Here is a 21,525-nt window from a genome sequence, read left to right as displayed (position 1 = left end):
CACAAACTCATCAAGAGTAAACAACAAGTTTATTAGAAAAGACAGGAATGTATACCACACCGAAAATGTAACCGTCCATTAGCACATTAGATTAACTGTTCTGGTTGTGTAAGGGTCAGTTTTCTTTACAGTCGCTTTAGTTACACCTGTGATTTTATTCAACACAGCCATGAATGAATATCGGATAAACCTGATAAAAGCGGACACTGCAAGAAAAAGGTAACGTTCAAGAACGCAAACCAGTCACAGTATGAGTCTGAAATCTAAAGAGGTTCTGTAATGCAGCTCCTCTGACAGTTTATTGAGCTAATGAGAAGATTTGATCTCAAACTGTAGCTCATGATTTTAACTGGAGTCACGTACAGAACAGCAGGTTATTAAAGATTGTAATACTAGAATGTCTTTTTGGGAGTGCAAAAGCAATTTAGTGAGCCTGAGGTGTCTGTTTCAACCAGAAGAAATATGAAAGACATCATTTAACATGTGTAACATTCTGTTTTAAGACATCTGAGTAATTTTCTTCAAGGAGGTATTACAAGTCTGTATATAAATTAAAAAACGATTGAAGACTTGAATCGATTCCTTCAGAAAACACCCATCACATATAGTTACACATAGGATGTAGCTGGCCAACTTTGGCTTATCACACAGGTGTGCAAATCCAGCATAAAGGCTCCTGGAAACATGTTTCTATAATACAGGAATGTTTGACAGCATGGAGCTGATGGATCCGTGGAAAAGACCAGGAAATCTTCAAGGGAAAAACAACACGATTAGGATCTGAGTCAAATGTAATGTCACCAAATGGGGCTTTGGCACACAATGATGTGATGGATGCTCCTGTCATCTAGAGCATACTCAGAAGAGCCCTGTGATCTCCTCTGTGACCGGGTCAAGGTCGATGTCGTAGAAACAGGGTCGGGTTGGCAGACCAGGCATGGTGCTCATCTGGGGGGGGGCAAACAACTTTTATTGGCAAACAGCAAGAGAAAATAAATGATGGGCAGCTTCAAAAACACTTCCATTGTGCCTAATTCAAAAATTCAATGCCTTAAAAGCTTTTACCACATCTAAATGAAATTAATAATACAGTTTACAGAATTCCGTTATACCTACTGTAGCAAATACAAAATTCTTACCGCTTAGAATCACTATGAAATACATAAAGAACATAACATGAACCACAACAGCTATAAGAGAGACACATTATATGCAATTTTATGAATTTTACCACAAGACGTCTCACTGTGAGGTGTCCAAACATTTTTAAACAGAAGTCTCAGAATAATAAATGTGACAACCAAACCATATGAAAGGTAATAACTAAAATCCTATGAAAGTTTTTACCACAACACAGCTGTTCTCCACAGGCAGGCAGACCCTGCATAAATAAGATTAACTTTACAGGCCCAATGACTATAATTTAGACTCATTTAACTCTGGCCACATGGAAGACCAATGTGTTGACAGTCTCCACTTTAGCAGTGATGAATTTTGCCACGGACAATGGTCGCTATGTTCTTGTTGTCATCAAAATATAGATGGCAAATGGCCACCAACAAGATAAGAAACAAAATCAAAATGCTGTAAGCAAGGTCACAGGGGTGATACAGACCACCATACTAATGGACCAAGGAGGCTGCCAGAAGATTTCCATCATTGAATTCTAAATTCCTGAAATTCAATTGTCCAACACTCACCAAAAAAAGCTGGATTTTGCATCTGAAATGATTAAAACACTAAAAAGAATTACAGAAATGTGATATAATTTAAGACTGAAGAATCGTTAAAATGAGTAGAACTGGTCTGGCAACAAACTCATCATTATCTCGTTTTCCGGTAATAATTAAATTATTTCCACTTTGGTATCAATCAGAAGAACTCAGTATGAACATAGAAAATGTTTTCCATCAAAAAAGTCCATATCTGTATTCTTAATAAACCTCCTTATTCTTAGTTCTGTATGTGAATATATGTTTTACCATATTCAGAAAAAAGTAAGACACAAACTTAATAAATTTATTGAATTTATTTATTTTTGCTGCTTGTGAAATCCCAAACTTTGCCTGGTGCAGTTTGCTCTCTCAGATCGTCCCACCCAAGCTAGAGTCTTGCTCATGAGACAGGAGCGACATTCCCAGGACGCCTCCCCCTTCCGAACAGGGTCTGTTTTATGAGCCCATTAGTGGCGATGAGACAGAGGGAAGTGACTGGCCAATTTCCTGTCTGAGGAAACGCGGCTCTGCGAGTAAATGAAGAAGCAGAGTGAGGAGCATATCTCTGACTGCTCCTCTCCTTTCTGGCTCTGACTCCAATGTGAATATCCCCACATATGACGCATATTTCACGGAATTCAATGTCAACCCTTTACTTTTATTCTAATGGACAGGCTTAAAAGCAATGATGACAGAAGAGTGACTTCATGCATCAGGTCATTCGAGTTATCACATTACACTGTTCAAACATTATTGCATGATGTCACAAAGAACCTGCTACAAGGAAGTCAATATCAGGGTTCCTACAGACGGTTTCATGAGAGTCACTCACAGAATCACAATGGATCAGCATAAAACTTGCATTCATCTCCATTCAAGCATTTATGAAGTGTTAAAACTGATGAAATTATCTGCAGCTGAAATCAATTTGTGTATGGATTCCTAATGCTAACCCAACCATCATGCCAAAATAAGAGAGCATGACTTCTCAGAAACAACGCATTGGTCATAGCATCGATGTATATGATCTCTATTCATCCACAGTTACAACGTTAAATGTTGAGAAACAACACAAAACTGAAATATGAATACTGAATGGGGACAAAACTCCCCCAGCTTTGCACAGACACAACCTGTCATGGTTTGATAGGGCTGCTATGGTTTTCATTACCAATTAATCTACAAATTAATTTCCTCAAGCAAATGTTTAATCAACATTCAAGCTAGAAAAAACAGAAGATCTCACTGAAAAAAATAGACCTGACACATGTTTGAGAGAATCATCAAACAAATCAGTTTTCAAAAACAATTTTGGAAGATCTGCTCACACATAAACTAGTCATTTCTGATAAAGCAAAGATGGGAATTCAAAAATAAAAGGTGGGAATTCAAAAATAAAAGGTGTTTCTGTCGTACAAAGCTTTGGTGAAAATCCACTTCCATTTTCAGCTGCAGGCTTAACTGAGGCCCCGTCCACATGATAACGGATATTTTAAAAACGCAACTTTTTTGTTGCGTTTACGCCTTCCGTCCACACGACAACACAGATATCCGGAACGAAAACGCAGCTTTTTAAAAACGCTGGCCGAGGTGGATTTTTAAATAATGCTGGGTCTGCATGTCGTGTGGATGGCGCATCCGCGACTTTTTAAAAACGCTGACGTCTTGCCTGCGACAAAAACCCGAAAACCGCTGTGACGTCACATTTATGGGCCCCTGTGTTGTGACAACAAAACACAGAGGATTCCTATTGGACAAAATTTGACTCAATACTGCCACCACATGGTTTGGCATGCTTATAGCCGTCTTCGAAAACGGACTGGTGCGTTTATGTGTGGATGGAGATTTTTTTAAAAACGCTGTCGTGTGGACGCGAATCGTTTTCGATGCGTTTTAAAAAGTTCCGTTTTTTAATAAATCCGTTATCATGTGGACGGGGCCTCAACCACCACTAACCTCTAAACCTGGGCTTCTCAGTTCAAAACCAATAATTACGGACCAATAGTCTGAAGACATTTGTACATAATGTGATTCTATAATAATGCACATAATGTAGGTACAGTATATTTAAGTGGCCACATGGAAACATCACTACTTTTTATACTGAAGTAACCAGTACTGAGTGCTGAACAGCGCTGAATCAAAGCACAACAAGGCACCTGTCACATGATCGTAAAGCAGCTGCAATAAAGGAAAGCATTTTCAACCCAACAGCTTTATGTGTTCAAATTAGGCTGATGTGGACGATAAATCTCAGATCACAGGACAGTTGGACTGTTCCTCTGAACTCGATCATAAAATAAAAACTAAACTGAAACTTTATTTCAAACAAAATGAGTTCTTTTGCTCCTCCGCTTGCCTTGAATTGTCACGCTGTACATGTCAGTATCAAAAGAAGCTAGAATATGCCTACAGATAGATAAATTGTCAAGGCCTTGAAAGCAACAAAGGATGTGTTGTTCTACTGGCCGTCCTCTCCAGCCTGAGAACAAGCTGGCACTCGTAAAAATACACAATACTCCATAGCTATAGTTGGAAACTCCACTAGGCCAAATGCGTCCCTCTGTTAGACACAGTGTGCCTTTGTCAGGGGAAAACCCTGGAGGAGACAATAAGGCATAATTTCCAACCCCCCACTGGTCCTGGAGACGTGTCTTGTCAAAAAACAGCACAGTTACTATAGCAGAGGATCCATAAGATGGTTAAGTTGTTCAAGACATAAAACTTCTGTGTCATTTAAAATGACTGAATCACTCAAGGGAAATCAGTAACTATGTACAGTATGAGTGAATATTTAATAAAAAGTCAGATGTTTCTCCTTGGATCAGGACAAGGCTTGCTGTGAGATGATGATAAATCAAAGCTGATACAATCAACGTGTGGCTGGAGATGCGCTGCTACTCTGATGGGATTGGGTCTGGTTTGAGCTCACAGGTTAGAGAGCATTTCTTCCACTTACGGAGGACTCTAACCATCACAGCTGTAAATATACAGGAGAAAGGCAGTAGATGAAACAGGTAAGTTCCAAGACATGAAGATGGCTGAGCTCAGCAACTTTTGGGTCATTCAAACGAGTAAAGCTAACCAGAATAAACAAAAGGCTACATTCATAGTCTTGTAAAACAGCGGTCCCCAACTCCTGTGCCGTGGACCGGTACCGGTCCGTGGGTCATTTGGCATCGAGCCGCAGAAAAAGAAAAAATAATATACATAACTTCCGTTTCATTTATTTCGTAGTCTTAAAGATGTTTTATTTTGAAAAGTGACGTCTGTGCGGAATGACGCACAGACAAATACATGCATCTGTCCTGCTTGACAGGTCTCAGTCAATCCACACAGTTAAGCACCCACAACCGCTGCAGTGTTCTGGATTAAAGTCAAGGCAGATTATCTTGAGATCGCCCAAAAAGTATCGAAAACCCTGCTTCCATTTCCAACCTCCTGTCTTTGTAGAGCAGGATTTTCTGCAGTGACCGTAAAGAAAACCAAACTGCGGAGTAGACCGGACGTTGGGAACACAAGTGTCATTGTCTCTCGTTACCCCTAGATCAGCGGTTCCCAACCACCAATTCTCATTATTGTAATTATAATTATTATTATTAGATTGACTTGTTCACCCTTTTATTGAAAATGATCAGTATTTCTCCTACGTTGAATGTACTGATTGTAAGTCGCTTTATTTCAAAATAAACCTCATCAGTGCAGTCACTTCAGTCGAGTTAATATAATTATTTCTTACAATTATTTTGTTTACAGAGATGTTGATTATCAATTTATGAAAAAAAGGTTGTTTATTGTCTGTTCATGTCTGCATTTTACACAAAACCACTGTGGGTGATTTATTATTAAGACTATAGCTGTCCTGGCGTCATTAATGATTATCGAGCAAATGAAGACCGGTCCGTGAAAATATTGTCTTAGATGAAACCGGTCCGTGGCACAAAAAAGGTTGGGGACCGCTGCTGTAAAACATTAACCAATCAGGGTCAATGTAGAACATCCGGTCAAGGAGGGGGTGTTCTAGAGTCTCTTTTGCAATGGTCCACTGAAGGGAGCTCTGACGGGATATGCACTCTGCAGAGATCTATTGTTCTGCTTGCGACCTCTCCCTCACATATCTACAAAATGACATCAGCCCCTTTCTTGATAACTCACCCGGTTAAGACACTCGACCACCATCTCAACCTCCCCTCCTCTAACACTCATGCCGTCATGGGTTACATTGGTTACAAGAGTTCTCTTGCAGTTAAGTCGACCTGAGACTTGTCCTATGATGCTAAAAAACAAAACACCAAAAGATCTATAATCAAATAATCAAATACACTGAAACATACACTACATGTCTTGAGAAAGCATGAAAATCACATTACCGTCACTGTCCCTCACCACTTCTTCATTATAATTACAGTATTTACTTTTTTACATACATTTGTTTAGTTTTTAACAATTACAATTCTTATTTCAAAATGTTTTTTATTTTGATTACCTTTGATCTATGGATCCTTCTGACAGACAGTCTGAGCCACAGAGTTCAAAGACCGCTCTGGAGACTACGTTTAGATTGGGAGTCACAGTTCAAGGGTTGCAAACATGCCAGTGGCACCACGGGCCCAAGCAGATCAAAGAGAGGTTTGAGACTGGACAGACGCCACACGAAGACACTGCCAGGCCTTCCCAGCATGCCCGATTTTTGACACCTCAGCTTCTCAAAGAAAATCCCCCAGGGTAAACTGGTGAAACGGCAGGGGGTAAAATGCTAAGAAAGCTGCTTCCTTCCTGTCTGAAACATCATCAAACAAGAACCTCCTACAATCACAATTCTAATCAGCTCAGTATTATGCCTGTCAAGAAACCCAGGAACAAGAGTCCAGACTCCAGATATCCAAATATAAACCTGGTTCATTGTAAAAGGAAACAGGATAAAGCTATACAGAACCTGCAAAGACCGTATACAGTGTGCAAAGACTGCCCTATATAGGGAGCAGCAGAGTTTCAATGGAGAAGAATGTCTTCCAGTCTAAACAGAACACACACAAAATGCTCTGTGTTCAAAGTCAACATACAGTTACATCATGAACACTCAGCTATGATGCCCAGTAGTGTCTACAAGGCAAAAACGTTTAGTTCTAAAGCTGAACACTTGGCCGTTGACCCCTTGGCATGAAGCTAATATGTTCCAGATTTGACTTTGACCTTCATTGACTGATTTTTGTTTGCCACTGGGGAACAGTAGAAACAAGTTAGGAACGCCATTTAACCTAATGTGTTGTTCTTGGTAGTAAAACTTTACAGTTACATGTGTTACACAGCAGTTTGAATCTGTATGATATACAAAGGCACAATATTTACTCTTGTTTCACACTGTCCTTGTTGTCTCTACCAGGCCCTTTGGGACCTCTAGCTCCTGAATGTTCCATTTCATTTTGACACCAACTCTCAGTCTGATGATTGATGCTTGGCAAGTAGTATCCAGCATGTCCTTAGAGGAAGATGCCACCTCCAGCAGCAAAAACACTGCTTAATGAATGTGAATCCTCTCTCAGGTCATTGATTAACTGTCCAGCTGCACCTTTGGTTCACTTTTGCTGCTGTGAGTGACCCCCTTAAAACTTAGTCCACTTTCCCAATGCAAATCAATTCATGTTGCTACATCATAATAATGATTTCAATGATTGCACAGAAGTATTAAATGCACGGTAAATATGTGAGTTTGTGGCTCCTTTCACTCTCAAGTAGCTGGTGATGAGCTCTAATGAACAGAGGTCCAGTAAGTATTAAGCTGCTATTCCAAAATAACGTAAAGACGTTTACCGTTCCCACAAGTGGGTAGATGAAGCCGGCCCCAATGCTAGCACGGACATCTCTGATGGGCAAAACAAAGCCAGTGGGTGCACCCTTCTTATCAGGCATGTGGGACAGAGACAGGTGAGTCTTGGCCATGCATATGGGTAACGAACCATAGCCCTGGAGACAGAAAACAAACCACAAGCAGCTGTTGTGTGATCAGTAAGACAAGACCTTAGACACAAATGTGTCTGCATGATCTCACCTGTTTATTGTAGTAATCTATCTTGGTCCTAGCTGCTGGAGACAGCTCGATGTCATCGGCTCCATACACTTTTTGGGCAATCGTTTGGATTTTCTGGACTATTGGCATCTATAGGACAGAGTGAGACAAAGACAGGGAAGTACGCAAGCACTATCAAGCTTCAAAACGGAAGACTAAGGAAAATTAAACCTAATAAAAACACATCTGTGTGATGTCAAGGTTCTGATATCCTTGTAAAGCGGTTCAGAGAATGGATGGAGAATCACGCAGGTGAGTCACGTGACGAGAAACTCGCGTGAGATCAAAGCATAATGGCAATTTCAGTGTTCAAAATTTAAGTGGAAAAATTGATAAATTGTAAAATTTTTGTTGAATTGAAGTGCATTAAAAGCTTGCGTCCCAGGGATGCATGCTGTCTAACGATCGTGTGTCCCTATCAAAAAATGTGCATCAAAGACACAACGACGCACACAAACAAGAACACTGTATAATTGGAATTTTTCTCCAACACAGAAGATGGTGCAACTTCATCAACGTTAGAAGCTTTATTTTTCGTCTGTAGTAAACTAGATTCCACTTCACCCAGATGTATGAGTTAGTGCAGGATGACACATGAATATAAACTTTCCAGTCAGATACCTTGTACCCAGAAAAAACATTTGCATGTTTCTATCTTTTGTGGTTCTTTGAGAGGAAAGTCCCCTTACCTCCATATCATACAAGAACTGGAAGTTACTGGGTGTGTTGGCAGCCTCCCTCACAGCATGGGCCAGCTCCAGGGATCCTCGACCGCCCTGCGCCCAATGGTGACACGGCACAGCATCGAATGCTCCACAGTCTCGTGCAATCTGACACACAAGATCGATCTCTGCTTGTGTGTCTGTCCTGAAGAATCAGGAGGAACCACTGTCAGGAATGTTTGAAGAAAACCCCAACATTGCTCTGATTGTTAACTGTATAAAACAAAAGGTGTGTGACCCATGTTAGACAGCGCTTCTGATGATGTGTGTGTCCTTGCATCTTACTTGAAGACATTTAGAGCCACTACCACTGGTACCCCAAACATGTGTGCAATCTGGATCTGCTTCCTGAGATTGCTACGGCAACCCCCTTCAACCAGATTCAGGTTCTCCAGGACAAAAAGATACAGACACAAAGTTCAGACATTTCCTTTCGATCAACTTAACGGATGTTAACATGACACATTTAAGATGTAATAAGTATTGAAACCCACAGGTAGTATCCATAAGAAAAACAGGCACAGAAGCTGGAAGCTCATCTTGGTTTGTGACTCACCACATTATCAGCAGAACATGATAAACGTTTAAGGTTCATCTTATGTCACATAGTTTAGAGATCATTTGAAAGTTGTAACAGGAAATCTGTAAGTCCAGTGTTGTCAAATGTCTCTGAATGGCTTCATTCCCTGTATAACCGCTTCAAGTTTTTCACATTTAAACTGCAAAAGTATTCAAATGAATCTAGAGCATTCATGCTGTACACTGTTAGCAATCTTCTTCTTTTCCTTTCGGCTTTTCCCTTCAGGGGTCGCCACAGCAAATCAATTGCCTCCATCTAGCCCCGTCCTTTGCATCCTCTTCTCTCACACCAACTACCTTCATGTCTTCCCTCATTACATCCATAAACCTCCTCTTTGGTCTTCCTCTAGGCCTCCTGCCTGGCAGTTCAAAACTCAGCATCCTTCTACCAATATGTTCACTACCTCTCCTCTGGACATGTCCAAACCATCTCAGTCTGGCCTCTCTGACTTTATCTCCAAAACCTCTAACATGTGCTGTCCCTCTGATGTACTCATTCCTGATCCTATCCTTCCTGGTCACTCCCAGAGAGAACCTCAGCATCTTTATCTCTGCTACCTCCAGCTCTGTCTCCTGTCTTTTCTTCAGTGACACTGTCTCTAGGCCAAACAACATCGCTGGTCTCACCACAGTTTTGTACACCTTTCCTTTCATTTTAGCTGATACTCTTCTATCACACATCACACCTGACACTTTCCTCCACCCGTTCCATCCTGCCTGGACACGCTTCTTCACCTCTTTTCCACACTCTCCATTGCTCTGGACTGTTGAGCCTAAGTACTTAAAATCCTCTACCTTCTTGATCTCTTCTCACTGTAACCGCACTCTTCCACTTGGGTCCCTCTCATTCACACACATGTACTCTGTCTTACTGCGGCTAACCTTCATTCCTCTCCTTTCCAGGAAAAAACCTCCACCTCTCTAGCTTCTCCTCCACCTGTTCCCTGCTCTCACTGCAGATCACAATGTCATCTGCAAACATCATAGTCCATGGAGATTCCTGTCTAACCTCGTCTGTCAGCCTGTCCATCACCATAGCGAACAAGAAGGGGCTCAGAGCTGATCCCTGATGTAGTCCCACCTTCACCTTGAACTCCTGTGTCACACCTACACACACCTCACCACTGTCTTACAGACCTCATACATGTCCTGCACTGCTTTAACATACTTCTCTGCCACTCCAGACTTCGTCATACCACAGTTCCTCTCTGGGTACCCTGTCATAAGCTTTCTCCAGATCTACAAAAACACAATGCAGCTCCCTCTGGCCTTCTCTGTACTTCTCTATCAACATCCTCAAAGCAAATACTGCATCTGTAGTACTCTTTTTTGGCATGAAACCGTACTGCTGCTCACAAATGTTCACTTCTGCCCTTAGTCTAGCTTCCACTACTCTCTCCCATAACTTCATTGTATGGCTCATCAGCTTTATTCCTCTGTAGTTGCCACAACTCTGCACATCTCTCTGTTCTTAAAAATGGGCACCAGCACACTTCTCCTCCATTCCTCAGGCATCTTCTCACTATCTAAGATCCTGTTGAACAACCCAGTCAGAAACTCTACTGCCACCTCTCCTAGACACTTCCAAACCTCTACAGGTATATCATCACATACAATTAGCAATAATTAATATAATTTGTTAAATTTTTAGTAATTGATCAGACATTGACTGCAGACTGGATTCCTCAGTGGGTCCGGTCAGTCAATGCCAACAAAGTCAAGTCAAACTAGTCATTAGTTCATCACTAGTCCAACGCTGACTGCAGTAATCTAATCATGCAGTGTGTGTGTGTGTGTGTGCCTTTGTTTGGATAGTCCCAGGATCTTAACACTAAAATTGTAATATTTTCTCAGCCAAACACACACACACACAACTACATAACTCTTCTTATTACATCACATATCCCTCTGTGAGGTCTGTCAGTGAGGAGTGTTTGTATGATTGTGTTGTTTATCATTAGCTGTTCATTTCTCTCTTCACCACAGGAAGAAGCTTAGAGTACTTCTGAGAACAGTAAAATGGAACTATGGAAAGTGACTGTGTTATAGGGGGGGGCGGCTGAACAACAGGGCTGTGATTACTGGCTTTACCAACTTTACCATTTATCCATTTATCTGCACTACATTCCAATCAACAACAAACAGCCTCACGATCAGTATGTGATGGTTTTAGAATTGGAGTCTTGTAATTGTTTTAATAGCTATAATGATCCTAAAAACATCCAAATCATGATGAGAAACTCATAAAAACTGGCTCAGCCAATCATTTTACCTGGATCTGAAGTGATGTTACAAATCACATCACAACCTCTGGAGCAGCAAAATGTTTCCAGGTCTGCCTCTAACTTGTGTTTTAGTTGTAATGGCTGTGCTTTAATTCTGGATATTAATTTAAATTTTTAAAATTTTTAATTCCATACACTGTAATGATCCCCTTGGGGAAATTAATAGCACACTCTAGCATTACTAATTCACATGTGTATATATATATATATATATATATATATATATATAGATGTGAACACACAAACACACACAAGGGGCCTGTACGCATGCAGGTGCGCCCAAATGAGCAACTTTAGGGGGGGGACGGCGCCTTGCTCAAGGGCTCCTCCGCAGTGCTCCTGAGGTGAGCTGACACCTCCCACTCTCAGCTCCCCCTTTTTTTGGGCGGGAGTAGGAATCGAACCGCTGATCTTGGAACATTGGACGACCCCCTCTACCGCCTTCTTTTACCAATGAGCCACTACTGCCCCAAATTATTCGTGAACATTAAAGCTGATACCTCATCGACGTACTCTCTGGGAAGAGAAGCACCAGCCGACACCTGCAAACACACAAAGACAAACCATCACGACTTCATTAGTCATAAATCCCATTCGGCAATTCTATGTTCCATTTAGCTTTGCTTTAATTAATTTATGATGACTGTTGTTCCCTTGCTTCCAATGGAGCAAGTCTAAGATTAATCTGAAGGCATCGTTTTCATCAGTGGGGTGCAGATAAACGCATTTACAAATCCATTAAAATTCTCTTGTAATTCGTCTATTATTACGGGTGATCCAAACATCTGTTTAATAAGTTTGTGAGGACCCAGGACGGTGTGTCAAACAGTTGTCTGCGACACTGGAGCCCCAAAGGGAACGGTCCTGGCTCCGTTCATTTCGCAGGTGAGCACTCTGTCCAGTCACACTGGTTAAAATCCTGGGATTGGGCACTGAGATGGTAATGTTTCATAAGTACTCAGAGTACTTATAAGTACTCAGAAGAACAGTGAGGTGGTGGGAGAGAGGAGGATGACAGCCAAGCTGTCATTAATGATGAAGAAAAGCTCCCACTCCCCGCAGGACACCCTAAAATCACTGGAGAGCTTCTTCAGCAATACGTTGCTTCACCCGAAATGTGTGAAGGAACATTATCACAGGTCTTCATGCCCACGGCCATCAGACTGTACAATCAGAACTCCTCCCATCCGACCACAGACAATCACACACCCAATCCAGAAGACCAGTGAAGTTCTTAGTTGTGAAATACGAATTTAGTGATTGTAAATTGTTAATATGTATATCATATGTTAACATGTATGTACAGTATGTATGTACCCCCTCCCCTGTGCCACTGCAATCATGTGAATTTCCCCACTGTGGGACTAATAAAGGTCTATCTTATTTTCAGTATTGCAGCTTTAATAAAAAGCTTATTGTTTGGTTAAAAACCCAAACTAGTTAAGCTCATTGAGAAAAATGAGTAATCATGATATTCTAAGGCAGCAATATTGAGACATGAGCCTCTCTTTTGTACTTCATGTGTCTTTTATGCTGTGTGTGGTTTCCCGACTGTTGTGGTAACTCACGCTGGGCCCACCCCCATGCATCTTCAACGCTCTGATGGTTGCAACCAGCACCACTACATTTGGCTGCAGACCTGAAGCCCGACACTTGATGTTGAAGAACTTCTCCATCCCAATATCGGCTCCAAAGCCGGCCTCTGTGGCTGTGTGGAGACAAACAGGATGTTATTAGAAAGCAGGACACGCTCCAGCTACACATTCCACAGACACAGAACCAACAATAATCAGGGAACATAAAGCTACAAACACAGCAGATGCTTTGTTTCTTTAAATCTATTTTCCCTTTATTTTTTTTCGTGGTATTTAAATTCAGTTCTAGGAAAACTTAAAATGGGTGGGGTTTTTTATGATCACAGCTGACAGCAGCTAAACTGTATACCCTCTCGCTAATTGAGTTTTTACTGTATATACACAACTTGTACACATATTTCAAGTATAAGACAGACAGTTGTATTCAGGACAGATTAAGTTGCTCCTCAACAGCAGACTGACATACTGTAAAGGAACTTATGATATCCCTGGTATGTTATGTCTTCATGATATCAAACCAACAGTAACACACTGTATGGAATGACAGCCAGACATAAAATACAATGAGCGTGTTGTTCTCCAGCTGTCTGCTAATGCACAGGTGTCTGCTGCTGGATCGCCAGGGCAATGTTTTGACCTCAGGTCCTCCTCAGCAGCGATATGAAGTTAAATCTGATTTCTGTGAGTTATTATTTAATGTGGAATTCAACCCACAGACTGATATTAAAAGAGTACTGAAAAAAGAGTTTAATGTTCAAAGAGATGGAGGACCTCTGATATAAGCAGCCTAACAAACAGGCCTCCTGAATTGGCTCCAATCAAAGCAAACGGTCCATCTGGAGTGATGCTTTAGATAAGCTCTACTGTTACCGAGTGTGTGTGTGTGTGTGTGTGTGTGTATGTGTGTGTGTGCTTGTCCTACACGTATTTGATACTACTGAACAGTTAATTTGACATGGTTATTGATTTAATTCATTCTGATCAAGTTTTTTTGTTGTTTGTTACATTCCATTCAGTCATGAGTTCATCACTGGAACTGGAAACCAGTCCAGAATGCACTTGACTTCCAGCTTGTCTGTTTTCACCAGTCAAGAGTGAACTCAGCCCCAAATATATGTCTCCATTCTGTCTGCTTCAACTGTGTGCGTCGACACTGAACCAGAATCACCCCTGTAAAAGTCTAATTAAATTAAAATTAAAATGTGACTCGGAAGTACGTGAGGAAAGAAATTAAATTAGCGTGATAAATGATGCTTTTGACTAATGTCTGTGTGTAAGAGAGACTCTTTGCACAGATACATGGTACATGTACATTAAGCTGTCAGAGCCAAAATGGAGCTGTATACAATGGAACAATTTCTAAAGAACGCAGACACTGAATTACTGCCATAATAACAGACTTTATAAGATGAATTGTTTCAAAACATAAATTAAGTTAATGAAGAAGAGGATTAAAGATGTGTCATTGTGCGCTGTGCTCTGAGCCTTTGGTGAGAAAACATGAGTTCCCACGGAGAACGGAGTCCTTTTGGTCTCTGGTCGTATTTGGACCAGTAATGCAGAGAAACCACAGAGATACAAGACAGAAAAAAAAGATGGTGCACAGAGGGAAGTGAGAGAGAGGGCAGAGGGAGAGAAGGGAGAAAGGCAGTGGAACTGAGACGAGGAGCTAAATTAAATTACAGACAAGAGGAGCATCTGAGGACAAGAACAAGAAGTTAAAACTTAACTAAGACAGCTCCATTTCAACCAGCCTATCTGTGCAATGCACAACAAATAAAATATAATTATAGTTTGACCCCTAATAGATAGATACTTTAATAATCCCGGAGGAAATTGCACATATCCACTGCTCAGCCAAACACCAGGAAAAAACAAAAACAAAACAGGACATACCACAAGACATACACTACACTAACAGACACATGTAGCATTAACAGTACATATACTAAAAAAATTAAAATATAAGCAGTATAAAATTAAAATATAAACAGTATAAAATTTAATTTAATTAAATCCAAATCCATTTAACCGCGTGCTGACCTCGCCACCTCCCCCCCGCTCCTCCTGAGAGAGTCATTGTACCTCCTGATGGCACGTGGCACGAAGGAGGACCTCAGCCTCTCTGTGGAGGTGCTGTGTGACAGCAGTCTGTCGCTGAAGGTGCTCCTCTGCTGGGAGAAGGTGGTGTGCAGGGGGTGGCTGGTGTTGTTTATGATGGCCCTGAATTTAGACATGATCCTGCTCCCTAGAACTGTCTCCACAGAGTCCAAGCTCAGCCCGACCACTGAGCTCGCTCTGCGGATGAGTCTGTTCAGACGGTCCACATCTCTTTTCCTGGCCCCACCACCCCAACACACAATGGCGTATGACAGCACACTGGAGACTACGGACTAATAGAACATGAGAAGGAGCTTAGGACAGATGCTGAAGGAGGCCAGCCTCCTCAGGAAGTACATCCTGCTCTGCCCCTTCCTGGACACACAGTCCGAGTTGAGTGACCAGTCCAGTCTGCTGTCTAGCTGCAGTCCCAGGTACTTATAGTTTCCTACCACCTCCACCTCACTGCCCTCGATCACAGGTTGTGGAGAGGGAGGTGCCCGCCGGAAACCCAGCACCATCTCCTTGGTCTTGGACACGTTGAGCTGGAGCTGGTTCTGTTGGCACCACTCCACAAAGTCAGCAACCAATGCCCTGTACGCCCCCTCATCACCCTCCCGGATACATGCCACAATCGCAGTGTCATCGGAGTACTTCTGTATGTGGCATGTATCAGAGTTGTGCTTGAAGTCCGATTCGTAGAGGGTGAAGAGAATGGGGGAGAGCACGGTCCCCTGTGGCGCCCCCGTGCTGCTGGTAACCATAGAAGAAAAACAGTCCCCCATACGGACGTGCTGGGGTCTGTCCGTTAGGTAGTCCGTGATCCAGCTCACGAGGTAGGGGTCCACAGCCATGGAGGTCAGTTTGTGCTATAGGAGCCGGGGCTGGATGGTGTTGAAGGCGCTCGAAAAGTCAAAGAAGAGCACACTGACGGCAGCACCCGGCGTCCAGGTAGGAGAGCACACGGTGGAGGAGGTACAAGACAGCGTCGTCAACCCCAACCTTGGCCTGATAGGCGAACTGGAGAGGGTCCATTGCACCCTGCACCTGTGGACGCATGAGCTCCAGGACCAGTCGCTCTAGGGTCTTCATTACGTGGGAGGCAAGAGCGACCGGTCAGTGGTCGTTAAGCTCAGTAGGGCGTCTTTTCTTGGGTACCGGGACGATGCAGGAGGTCTTCCAAAGTGACGGGACCCTCCCCAGCCGCAGACTGAGGTTGAACAGTCGTTGCAGGGGGTCCCCTAGTTCCGAAGCACAGGCTCTGAGGAGTCTTGGGGACATCTTATCCAGTCCAGCCGCCTTATAGGGATGGAGCCTCCGCAGCGTTGTCGTCACCAGGTCTGCATGACGGTCTCGATGGCCCCCGAACAACGATGAGCATCAGACTAGAGCTTTAACTCTGAATACTGAATCTAAACCCAGTTTAAATCATTCACAGGACTGTTTATTTTGTTATTCCTTGTGTGAACTCAACACAGAACTAGTGTTTAAAGCCAAAGCAAGTTATTAATGTCATAAGCACCACAAGCTGCCCACTCTACTCGGATAGTGGATAAAGATGTTTACCATCCCTTTGCGTTTTGTCACATACTTTGTGCCGTACTGCCCATGCCCCGTACTGCCCGTGCCCCGTACTGCCTGTGTTGTACTGCCCGTGTCATACTGCCCTTGTTATACTGCCTATGTATCGTGGGTCAGAGAGGACTGCAATTTCATCTGTGCTGTATGTCATGCATATATGGTACATGTGACAATAAAGCTGACTTTGACATGGCATCGAGATGTTTACCATCCCTTTGCGATTTGTCACATACTTTGTGCCGTACTGCCCGTGCCGTGCTGCCCGTGCCGTACTGCCCGTTCCGTACTGCCCGTGCCGTACTGCCCGTGCCGTACTGCCCGTGCCGTACTGCCCGTGCCGTACGGCCCGTGTTGTACTGCCTATTTATCGTGGGTCAGAGAGGACTGCAATTTCATCTGTGCTGTATGTCATGCATATATGGTACATGTGACAATAAAGCTGACTTTGACATGGCATTGAGCACGACAAAGACAGAGGAGGTCATGAGAAAAAAACCTGCCAGCTTCCTGTTCTGTGTGACAACCCTGGGGCTGCTCAGAGAGCCGAGGAGGTCAGTGTTGTGAGTGGAAAGAGAGCTGGATGGTGTTACTCGCAGTCAGAGTTATTGCTATCAGCGCCTTGCCAATAAAAACACTCCTAGCAGGCAGGAAAGTAGGTTAGATCAACCCAACTATCTACTTCCTTTTCAAACTTTCAACAATAAGACATGCAATACTTGTAGAGCTACTAATGATTATTTTTACTACCGAATAATCTGTGGATTGATTTTGTAATTAATCACTTGTCTTTAAAATGTAAACAAATCACAAGAAACTTCATTACTGTTCCACGTCGCTACGTTTTATAATTTGTTTTTGTTCTAAATTCAAAGACAATAACATTTAGATCTGTTCTAATAACGTTCAATCCAATAGACATTCCTATACTTCTTCTACATTTATACCATCAGTATGTTGTGTTATATTTACTATGCAGCCACATCAATTAATTTATTTGCATATAAATGATTTTCTAACAGATTGAATACAGGTTAAACACTAAAAATTTGAAAAATAACACTTTAAATACTTAATGTAAAGTTAATGAACCTAATCCAGTATGCCATTAAAAATACGCAGCTTGAAATGTCTAAGACCTTGAATGCATTATCTTTTTTTGGCAGTCACGTCTTTAAAATCCCCGATGAGGTGTCGCTCAAGTTTCTGCAGCGGGTGAAATCTGGCATTAAAAGCAGAATCCAGAGGCCTCCTATGGTCAGCAAACCAGACTGTTGATGATGCAGGAGCATCCATTCATCAGCCACCAACAGCTGACTGTCCCAACAGCTAATATTATGTCAGTCCATTGGGTCATCCCATGTCCTGACCTTCTTTGTTAGGTTCAGGTTTTTATAACCAATACAAAAGAACAACATTATAATAAGAAACAGTACAAACCCAGACATATGGAGGGGGAATGAGCGCGCAGGGGAGGTGAAGGGGCAGCTGCAGAGGGAGGAAAATGAGGGAGGCTGCATTCCTGGCATACCTGAGAGTCAGGTAACAAACACACAGACAGGGAGGGGAGTGAACAGGATGGACAGATGGAAAACAAGTGGGGTGGAGGTGAAGTTCCTGCGAGCCTCCAGCTCCTCTGGTGTGTTGTGAACCCAAACTCCCTCCTCACAGGTGACAGCCTCTCTAAAAGAGGTGTGTGTAGATTCCCCCCCCTACTTTCCGTCACACACAAACACAGAGTTAGCATGTGCACCTGACAGACCCACAACACACACGGACATTCCAGACTTACTTCTGAAGCCAGAGAAAATGAAGAAGAAAGCAGTGGGATGGATACAGATAAAAATGGAAGTCCTTAAGTATGCTTTGACGTTGAAAGGCTTAGTGAGGTTCACTCTAAAGCATTCCAGGGGCTCTTAAGATTATCAATCAGCTTCCTTCCTCTCCCCCACCATCTCCCCCTTTTTTTTTTAACGCAACACTTCCACCCATTTCCTAGAAAGTTGTGCAGCAGCGAGACAAGAACAGCAGCAGTCATTCAGAACAAGGTAAGAGTGCCAAAACAGAGCCGCCATAGATGTAGGTAAAAGGTTGCAACGGGAAGAGAGACCACCGAAGTCCATAAAGGGAATATTCATTTATAGTTTCATCTACCCCTCCTGGGAAGCTTATACGTTAAATTCCTGCAGAACTTGGCGTCCTGTATTTAAAACATCTTTTTCTCAGATGTCTGAGAGGGTGTGCAGTTGTGTATATGTTTTGTTTTGTGTGCAATCAGTACATGCTGACTGTGTACGCTTACCCACAAAGCCATCCCGTCCAACCAGCTTCAGAGCCAGCTTGTCTGCCAGCACTGAAGAGTTGCCATGGGCGATGTTGGCGAAGGGCCCAGCATGGACAAACACTGGCGTACCCTGCGACAATTAGAGGGGCACACAAACATGGAGGAGGGGTTGATAAAACAGACCCTAACCATGTGTCAATAGAAAATGTTAGAAAAGCGCTTTCTTCTCACATTCAGTGCATTTTAGATGCATCCAGGATAAATACTGGCGTGTGGATGCTCTTCGAACGGACCAGTTTGTCTAAACAGTGGTTGTAAGTTAAGAGGTGCTCAGCAGAGAGTGGGCCAGGCTTTCCTACCCCTGCTGATCTGTATGATTCCCTGAAGGCTGGATGTATAAAAAAAATGTGTGTGTGTGTGTGTGTGTGTGTGTGTGTGTGTGTGTGTGTGTGTGTGTGTGTGTGTGTGTGTGTGTGTGTGTGTGTGAGAGTCTGGTTGACACTCAGAAGTGCAATGACTTGAAGCTACTCCACACTAAAGTATGAGCACAAACACAGCAGGGTGACAGGCACCGACTGCAATTAATACAGCCCATAAGCATCATGCTCAGTATTTAACAGATCAAACCAACACTGCTTGATGCTTTGACCGTTTACAACTAGACAGCCTTAGATAGAAGAGATCAGGTATTGATCAGGGGGAGGCTGACTGAAATAAATGAAAGAATGACAAATGGAGTCCAAACCATTTCATAGTAATTCATTTAAAATTTTAAACAGATGGACATAAAAAGCTCTTCTATGTGGACATGAATTATTTAGGAATACAGTAAATATTAGATTTATTATCCTTGTATTAAGACAAAGATATTAAATTTGATATTACAACATCCAGGATTCAAGGGTGACATAACACAATATGCAAGATAATAACTTTGAAATATTTAAATATCATATATGAAAACATCTATTTAAATCTATCTCAGATGAGTTTAATTCTTGTCAATGGTAACACGTAATTCAGAATAACTATAATTTAATGCATTGAATACCTACAACAAAAGGTTTGACAGTTCACCACAGTCTTTACGTGACAACAGACAAGAATGAGACGATATTATGCTGACTTGCTCTGACTGTATTTTCTTTTCTGTGTTGATCTGAATTATTCAGATATGTTGCTATGTGCATCCATTTTAACCGAGGCAGAGCCTCAACCAGCTTGGTTGTCGAGGAAAGTTTCCTCCTCAGGATCACATTCCTGCAGCTGAACCAGTGGAAAGCTCTGAAAAACGGAAATTACCAAGAAAAGTGCTCAAGGAGAAAACTGGGAAATGCCAGCTGACCCATTGTTAGATTGCATGTGAATTCCTCGAGAGGGAGGAAAAAGGAAGGATGGGAAGGCCTTGCATGATTCTCTAAGCTTTTGTTTGCATACTTCTGGCACTCCCTGCATAAACAGCACTCTGAGGAGGATGTCAGCTGTTTGACAGGAGGCCTGTATGTGTACTAGTGGTAGAGATAATAAGAAACAGAATACATGGAAGAAAGAGAAAAGAGGAAAAAGATGGATGGCAAAATATGATGAGAATAAACAACCTCTTAGGTGTCCTCTGAATAAAATTCTCCTTACTTCAGTTAAAGGGAAACATGCATCATCCATGACGTGGATTTCAATGTGCGTTTTGAACTGCTGAACCCTAACCTGATTTCAAACTCCACTTCTGTAGATGACAGGAAGTGATTGGACGTAAAAAAGCCCTAACAAGGTGCGGAAAGGGGAAATAAATCTGTTGTGTGTGTCACCCCTTCAGCTGGTTAACAAGTGGATAATGAAGACAGGAGAAATGAACAAAAACAGGAAGATGCAGATCATGTTGCTGCTTCCTCTAGTGCATCCCAGTCCTCCAGCTGCAGACCAGCACTGCACTAATGAAACGTTCCCAGCCTAGATGTCCAGACAAGAATAACACTGAGCCTATAGACTGGGGAAGTTTGAAAAATTCACAGAATGACAGAAAGCTGTTCAGGAATGATTCCTCCTTCCTCCCATGCGACACATCCTGACCTATCTGAAACAACACACAAACGCACACGGTAACACAAAGACACCAGTTTTCCTATACCATTTCTATCTGGCTGTCCAGAGAAGAGGTTGTTGGAAAAGTTCTCATGGAGCCCCTGGGCCCGATACATCCCAACACCAGCTCCACGACCAGAATCACAGGAAACGCATGCAGGAACTGGTTTCACACAACAGGACCACAACGCTTCCTCTAAAAAAACAAAACGCAGCCAAATCTCTGGTGCACACAACACTCCACCTCCTCTACACCCAGTCTGTGTTTATTCTCTCCACCCCAAAGCCATGTAATCAAGCTTTCTGCTCACGACAAACAGCATACCACAGGAGAACAGCTCAACAACAAAAACATAACTTACCGCGCTCAATGTAGATTTTATTGACTTAAAAACAAGCTAACAGAAAAATACACTGAACCTCAGTGTCTCAAAACAGAGTCCACACAACAGAGGGCTCTGATAAGAAGCAATACTGCTCAAGGATGGGAAGAGAAGGGCGCTTCTCAGCTTACAGTTAAA

The 21,525-nt window shown here is 42.5% G+C and overlaps 1 protein-coding gene across 2 annotated transcripts in view; it reads right to left on the bottom strand.

Annotated features, from left to right (window-relative positions):
* Nucleotides 1–16: 16 nt before the first annotated feature.
* mthfd1l (methylenetetrahydrofolate dehydrogenase (NADP+ dependent) 1 like) overlaps nt 17–21,525 on the bottom strand; it is a 35,623-nt gene continuing 14,114 nt past the window's right edge. Inside the window, exons 20-27 of one of the 2 annotated variants that reach the window (XM_068342739.1) lie at nt 18,944–19,055; nt 12,937–13,076; nt 11,869–11,910; nt 8,790–8,893; nt 8,472–8,649; nt 7,765–7,872; nt 7,527–7,679; nt 17–948 (exon numbers count right to left, since the gene is read on the bottom strand). In XM_068342739.1, the coding sequence (XP_068198840.1) occupies nt 859–948; nt 7,527–7,679; nt 7,765–7,872; nt 8,472–8,649; nt 8,790–8,893; nt 11,869–11,910; nt 12,937–13,076; nt 18,944–19,055 (927 nt within the window). In that variant the 3' untranslated portion in view covers nt 17–858. Of the gene's footprint in view, nt 949–7,526; nt 7,680–7,763; nt 7,873–8,471; nt 8,650–8,789; nt 8,894–11,868; nt 11,911–12,936; nt 13,077–18,943; nt 19,056–21,525 lie in introns of those variants that run through there. The other variant, XM_068342740.1, reaches the window with a different exon arrangement.

Source organism: Antennarius striatus, chromosome 19 (genome assembly GCF_040054535.1).
Source record: "Antennarius striatus isolate MH-2024 chromosome 19, ASM4005453v1, whole genome shotgun sequence".
Lineage (NCBI taxonomy): Eukaryota > Metazoa > Chordata > Actinopteri > Lophiiformes > Antennariidae > Antennarius > Antennarius striatus.
This window is presented reverse-complemented; position numbering and strand designations above follow the sequence as displayed.